Below are 7434 nucleotides of genomic sequence, written 5' to 3'. Positions count from 1 at the left end.
GGTGCACAGACTCACATCCACAAACGCACAGACATTTGTTCAGTATTTGATTCTGAGTCGATAGATGTACGTGAAGGAGGGTCTACGAGCTCGAATTAAGTTTATTTTTCGAGTGATGTTAAATCCTTTCCTCAGTAAGGTGAAGAAGGCAAAAAGGAATCTACCATGCGACCTTTCAGCAATAAACCACAAAAATATAGTACTCTGTTCTATTCTGGTATGAAAAGAAAAGGGTTACTTCACTCCAAAATTGCAAATATTTGTGAACCAGTTTTGGTAAAGTATCTCGAAATATTCCACGATCTAAGAATTTTCAATTCAGGACTCTTCCACCCTACACAGAAAAAAAAATCATGGTAATATTACATCTGGGAAGGGGTACATCTTTTATGTCAGAAAAAAGCTGTAATTTTACCACTGAAAATGTGTAATTTTACCACTTTTTTGATGTAATGTCACTTTTTCAGTCTAAATTGAGGTAAAATTACATCTTAAAAGAGGTAATATTCAACCTTCCAAAATTACAGCTTCCAAATTTACATTATTTTTTGCTGTGTACTTACACGTGACATGACGCTGAAGTTGTTGCGAAACTTTTGAAAATTCTCCAACAAATAGATCCGGCACTTGACACAAAACTGCTCAAAATAGTCACTGCCGGCCGAAGCTCGTTTGTAAGTTTCCCGAAGTAATCCTTTTCCCTTGGTTCCACCACCACCACGACTCGATCCGTCCCTTCCCAGCACTAGCCGCACCGTCTCACTGTCACTTCCGGCACGCCCGTTTCCACCCCAGACGGCCCCCGAACGCGACCCAGCACCAATGGCCGGAAGATCCGCTAGACGACCAGCACCGCTAATGGCTTCCGGATCGGAACCGTGATCAGCATCAATCAGCAGGTAATCCAGCAGATGGCTACTATCGACCGCGACCGCTGCCACTATCCGAAGACTGCCCCCAGAGCCAGAACCAGAACCGACGTCCGCACCGGTTGACAAACGACGAGGAACTGCCTGGGTTTGGCCACCGTCGTCGACCCGTTGGAAGTTGTTGCAGAAGATAATTTGTTTATCGTTCACCTTGGTAGCGCAGCAAAGCTCACTTATTTCGATGAACACCACCTTCACCTCGTCCCCTTCCGTGCCCCCCGGAACTCCTGCGAGCCTTCGGTTGGCCGACATGCGCCGTTCCTGGGCGACAAAGTGCCTCAGCAGATCCAGCGACCGGGCGGCCATCGTCAACCGGGGGCACCTCGTGCGAACATTCGCGCTGGCAACACTGCCACCGTCGAGGCTTTCGGTGTAATGAACGGCACGGCGGGAACGGGGCCCGAATCCGGCGACCACGTGCTCCCACGAAGGTTCCGCCATTGCGAAGGGGGGGGGGTCTTCTTGAAAGTAATTTAAAACTTTCTCCGGGAGCGAAAACAATTTTGAAACTTTTCCCACGGGTTTTTTTGGGAGGACACGATCCGGGTCAAAAAGTGTGTCACGTGCTCGGCGGTCGGTCACCAGCCTTAAGGATTCTTGAAAACTTTTGCTGCACCACGATGGAATGTTTGAACTATATTTTTTACGGAACGTAATTTTAAGCGACCGCCTCGAAGGACAACTCGGAACTGCGAGCAGTTCCGGTGAAAGTCCAAGGATTTTGTCCCTCCGACGAGGTGTGAAAAGTTATATTTAGCATAATGCACTATTGTCAGACAGTCGAGCGTGGGCGCCGTAATGATTAATTGAAAAAAGATTAGAAATGTTACGGTGGCCGAGGGGTCCATCGATGGAATTTTTTATGTTTTGAAAATCTAAAGCTGTCCATTTTCGTGTCAAGAAATATCTTAAAAATGACAAGTTTGAAAATTACAAAACAGCAAAAATTGTTGCAATTACCATTGGAAGACCCCTCATACCGACAGAACTTCATATTAAGTCCAGGAATTCTGCACTGAAGGTGTAACCTTGGTTCCGATGATGATTCAGCAGATAACATTGACATGTTACATCGTTGCACATGTTTGAAAACAGCCTTCACTAACTAAAATCGATATTTCCAGCGTGTAAAGCAATTTTCGGTAAATTTGCAGAATCCACCTCCACCGCTGAATCCCGCTTATCAAGATGCACTGCGAATTTCAACCCCGCTTAAGCTGCTTAGTCACTTGCGACGTCAGGCTTGATACAGTACAGCATAATCATGCTTGTTCCAGTTAAGCCGGTGCGCGACTAAGCGGGTCAGCAACCGCGGCCTGCCGTCGTCATACGGTTGGTGTTGGCCAGTCGGTGGTGGACATTGCCCCCTTCTCGCCGGTTGATCCTTCCCAAGTCGAGTCTGGTGTTTATTAGTAGTGTGGAACTCACGTTGCCAATCATAAGTCGAGCAGTCAGCAATGCTGTACCATAATAGGAGGAGGGGAGCGCTTATCAGCGGTTGATTCCGTAAACATGCCGGCATCAGCTATTGTGGTTTTTAATGGAAGGAACAACAAAATTATGAAAACAAAATGGGATCGTCCGCGAATAATTTATGTTGTTTACACGCTGTCGTTTGTGTTCCGTAAATATAGATTGCAGGTGAGGTTTTTTTTGAACAACAAATCTATTTTCGATTGTTATTCGGACCAGATTTGCCCTCTGCGAACTCATGGGACCAGATATCAATGCTGTTAGGAGTACTTTGAAAACTGAACTGTTTTGATAGACATTGACAGATTGACATGTTGACAAGTTGACAGATTGACAGGTTGACAGCACCAAATTTGGGCGTCCGTAATAAAAAAAACGCTCGAACTTTTATAAACATTAATAACTATTCTTATAAAAAAGTTTTCCGTCATTAATCTACAACGCGTAAACAACTTTCTGACAGACTTTGGACCATCTTCTAAACACAATTAGATTAGAAAAAAAATCATCAAAAGCATGTGTGTTGTTTACTCCATCTTCTCCAAAGCCTACTACCAAACAAAAAGTTCATTGAAGTTTTCCTTTTTTGCCAGCAATAATATCAGAGTCTCGGCCCGAAACTTCAAACACGAACAAAAGCAGCGAACCGAAGATTGGCAATGACGTTTTGGAATTTTGACAGTTTGGAACGCATGAATTACCCCATTATCGGTTTCCTGCACGGGTGATGTGGAAATTGTTGCACATGGCTGAAGTTGGGAATTTTGCAACTTATTTTAATTTATGTTAAATTTCAAAATTTAAACACGAATCTACAGCGAATTGATGTGGAAACTAAAGATACACTAAAGGCACGATGATTTGCTGTGCAATTTTGATCAGAATCGCGATAAAAGAGGTTAAAATTGAAAAATAATAATAAAGCGAATTCTGGTCTAGAATTTAACAAAATGTTGTTTGTTTTGTAAGACTTATGTTATTGCACAATAATTATAGATTTCTTTTTAACAAAAAAAGGATTTTTTTCGGTTCGTCCACAATCAATCTTATGTTTGTAAACAAACGACGCCATATTGCCAATGTTGTTCGGTAGCTCATATCAGGCCATCGCCGGGGCCCTGAATAATATCGATAGGAGTTCAATATACCCAACGAAAGTTGATGCACGCAATTTGGCAATAAAAATACCGCCTTCCAAAGAACATTACAAACGGAAGAAATCATGTAAATATGCGCATGATTTATTTGTACAATGCATTTTCAATTTGGTTATTTCGAGTCGTGATGGAAAAATAAAGATATTTTCATTTATCCATGTTTAAAAAAAAAAAATCATAAAAAAAAGAAAAAAAAAACACTACATACTTGATAGAGAAGATAAATAGCCATAAAATAAACAAACCTGTTCGAAGCTCATAAATAACAAAGTGAATTTGTGTGGGGTGTCCCATATCCATAATGTTCCTGCTCAGTGCACGGTTAGCACACATTTTGATCACAATCGAGGTCGTGCGGCAGACATCCAAGGAAAGGTAGGTCGACGAAAGAATGTTGTTGCTGGCTTTTGTTAGGCACGAACAATTTCTTTGTACGGCAAACGGTTAAGCATTTTGGAAGAAACTTAAAAAATCAATCCAATAAAAAAATAAGAATAATTTGAGAACAGTCAAGTCTCATTAATTCGAAGGTCTCCAACTATTCTTTGAACACTTTGGGGTCATATTTCAACAGTGGAAACCCCTCCAAAATAAGTCAGGAAACTAATTTTCATTTTAATTCGATTATCTCGTGTGTATTTTTTTTTTACTTTTAATAAGGTTCAGGCCCCGTACCCTTGAATACTGTTCAAAGGATTTTCAAGAGAATTCCACAAGTTTCACACAGATTATGAAAGAAATACTGAAACATTTTCAATAAAACCAGTTTAGGGAAACCGCTACTAGTTCGGTGAGCGGATTGATTGCATGCCTTATAATGCTTTACTCGGTATCGATTGAAATTCTTTCGATTCCGCTGGGTTACTACTATCTGGAGCACCCCCGGAGGACGCTTCCCGGACCATAAAAGTCATCCGTATAAAAATAGTTTTTGCACGCGGGATGCCACTGCCGCATCAGCGCGCAAATAAAACCACAAATAATTCAATAAACAAGCGAACATTTCGTCAAAATATTTGATAATCCGGCCCGCTCAGGCACGGCCTGATCAGCACTCGTCAAACATTTCTGTCTGTTCATCGATGTATTTCGACAGGCCGCTGCATCGCCGGTCACTCCCTGATCCGCGAAGGTACCGTTTACACCATCTTATCAGCGCCAGCGAGTGACCCCTTCCCACACGAATTCAAAATATACAACGGAGCTCCACTGAATTCAAGTTCAAGAGCACCCACCAAATCACGCCCGATGATCGTGATCTGGCGGGTATGACCTTCCCGGAATCTACCCGCGCACCGGTGAGTCATGCGGAGGAGGCTCCATATCGACAGTGACACAGTTTCTACCTGAAAGGGACGGGATCCTGGGGCCATTTTCCGACGAGCTGCAGCAGCACCAGATAGCGATAAGCCGTCAAAAGTCCAAAGTTCGCGCCGTCGTCGTCGATCTCGGCCCTTATCGCCGTGCGGAGCCAAGATTTTAAATAGGCAGCCACCGGCCGGCAGCTCACTTAGTCCAGCTTGGTCGATCGTCCGGACAGCAAGGTTCGAGTTCGAGATCCCGCGCGAGCGTGTCGTGATCATCCGTGTGTGATGTGCTAAAGGCAAACCACAACAAGAAGAACAAGATGCCTTCCGCCAACAAGGACAAGATGTTCGGTCCGTGGAGTCGGAGCGACAGCAGTGGAAGTATGTACCTGTCGAACAACAACAACGCGGATAATCTGGTTAAGCTGTACGCGCGAACGGCGCCGACGAGCCCACGCTGGACACCGGTCGCTTCGCGGCACAACTCGCCTCCGATGCCGAGTTCGCCGTTGTCCTCTTCACCGCCGTCAACGCTGCGTCGAAACTACTCCAGCACGTTCATGTTGATTCCGGAAGATCGTGCCGTCGATCAGGTGTCCGTTGAACCCGCTGTTTCCGTACAGCCGTCGAGAAGTTCAGCAACCAAGTATCGCATCTCCAACTGTCGGATTATTCTTCGTTTGATTTTGTGGTGGCCGCTGCTGCTGATCGCGATCGCCCAGCGGTGCCTGGCCTTCCTGATGCATCTGTCGTGGCGTCCGTTCCTGATCGCAGCTCCAGCATTTTGGCTTTCGGCTTGTTTGTGGATGTTTTGGAAGATTGTGGCATTGCCGTTGGCTTGTTTGAAGTGGGTCCTTGTTGCGCTGCATACTCCGGCCCATGAACGGAACCGCAAGAAGAGGACGGTCCTGATCAGCTGTGGAAGTACTATTCAGGCGCTTCATCTGGCGAGAAATTTTTACAAGTCCGGAGCTCGTGTTGTGGTGTTTGAGTTTGAAGGACTATTCGGTTTGGCTAGATTCTCGACGGCCGTTAGCAAGTTCTACACGATCCAGCGCCCAACTCCGGAAACGGCCAACGAGTACATTGCCGCGCTATGCGAGATCGTAGAGAAGGAACAACCGACGCATTATATCCCGGTTTGTGCGACCAGTGCCGCCTATTACGACTCCTTGGCCAAGCCACATCTAGAGCTACGCGGCTGCTCCAGCTTCATCCCCGGAACACAAGAGACTTCCGTTCTTGACGACATTCTGATGGTGATGAAAAAGTGTGAACTGAACCAGATTGCACTTCCCCCACATCAAGTTATAGCGTCAAAGGAAGAGCTTCATCGGCTGTACGACAACGGTTGGCTGTCCGGATACCGCAACGTAATGCTCTCATCCGGACTGCTGGGCATCTTGGAGCGAGCTAAATACGTTCTACCATCGAACCGTCGCGACCTGAAACTCAACTACGAGATCAGCGAGTCCCACAAATGGGTCGTCATTCGGGACGTTATTGGAACACATTTCGTAACTTGCACCACCGTCAAGGACTCCCAAGTTGTGGCCAATGTGACGTGTGTCATCCAGAACGACACCCGCAGTCTGATCCCGGAGGAAAACGCCGAGATCGAGGTCTGGCTGAAGGAGTTCTTCCGCAAGATTCGCCTCCAACGTCCACTCAACGGTCACATCAGCTTCCGGTTGGCACGGTGCAAATCTTCCGGCGAGATTCTTCCCCTCGGAATCCGCGTCGGGGTGTCCCTGCCCTACATCTGCTACACCGGCGTCCACTCGCGGGTCATCTGCAAGCCGTGTCCCCACTTTAACCGTCAAAACTCGGGCCCGCTGGTGCAGGACGGTGGCCGCTACTGGATGCACGAAACCGTCATGAACACCATCCGGCGACCCAGCGTCGAAGCGGTCCAGCAGCTGATCGGAACGGTCATCGACAAGCGGGAGGCACTGTTCGTGTACTGGGACCCACTTCCCTACTGTGCCTACTACCACTTCCAATTGCCGTTCAATTCCGTTAAAAGTTTCCTCCACAAACGCCAACGGAGAACCGCACGGACCATGCCACGTGCAGCGGCACCGGTTCACTGATAAGGACGAATCGTTGAGTTGTTTTAGGTTTCCACATTTTCTACATGTAATCTTATATGGAGAGAGAAGTCATAGACTTGTCGAATGCTGTGAGTGAATGCGAGTGTGTGTGTGACTTAGGATTAGGATCCGGATTCCGTTAAGTGAATAATGTTATAAGAAGAAAAATATATTTGCACTACTTATCAACTAGGGGAGCTCCTGTAGAAATGATAGTACCTTGTTGCTGGGCAACAAAGCAACTCTAAAGAAAAACATGTGTAAATACAGTAAAACAACATTTGTTAACAATTTACAACGGTGACAAAGTGTATAAACCTTCGATACAGCCATTGTGTCCACCCGATAAGTACAAATTAAATAAATAAAACAATAAATCAAACCCAAAACCATGTTTTCAATCAACTCAAACGGGATTCGCATCAATACCGCGAGGTTTAATTATCGGAAGTGCCCTGATAGAGGGTCATCAACG

The 7434-nt window shown here is 45.7% G+C and overlaps 1 protein-coding gene across 1 annotated transcript; it reads left to right on the top strand.

The window, feature by feature from the left end:
• The first annotated feature begins 5055 nt into the window (after positions 1-5055).
• LOC6032697 lies at positions 5056-7348 on the top strand. Its single transcript, XM_001843203.2, has one exon. The coding sequence runs from the start codon at positions 5187-5189 to the stop codon at positions 6957-6959; it is 1773 nt and encodes a 590-aa protein (XP_001843255.1). The 5' UTR covers positions 5056-5186; the 3' UTR covers positions 6960-7348.
• The last annotated feature ends 86 nt before the right edge of the window (positions 7349-7434 follow it).

This window comes from Culex quinquefasciatus, chromosome 1 (genome assembly GCF_015732765.1).
Source record: "Culex quinquefasciatus strain JHB chromosome 1, VPISU_Cqui_1.0_pri_paternal, whole genome shotgun sequence".
Classification (NCBI taxonomy): Eukaryota; Metazoa; Arthropoda; class Insecta; order Diptera; family Culicidae; genus Culex; species Culex quinquefasciatus.
The sequence above is the reverse complement of the archived record's forward strand: the minus strand, read 5'-3'. Positions and strand labels throughout refer to the sequence as shown.

What these genes read in the sequence shown, in the direction of transcription:
- LOC6032697 (XM_001843203.2), top strand. Translation starts at nt 5,187, where the DNA reads ATGCCTTCCGCCAACAAGGACAAGATGTTCGGTCCGTGGAGTCGGAGC.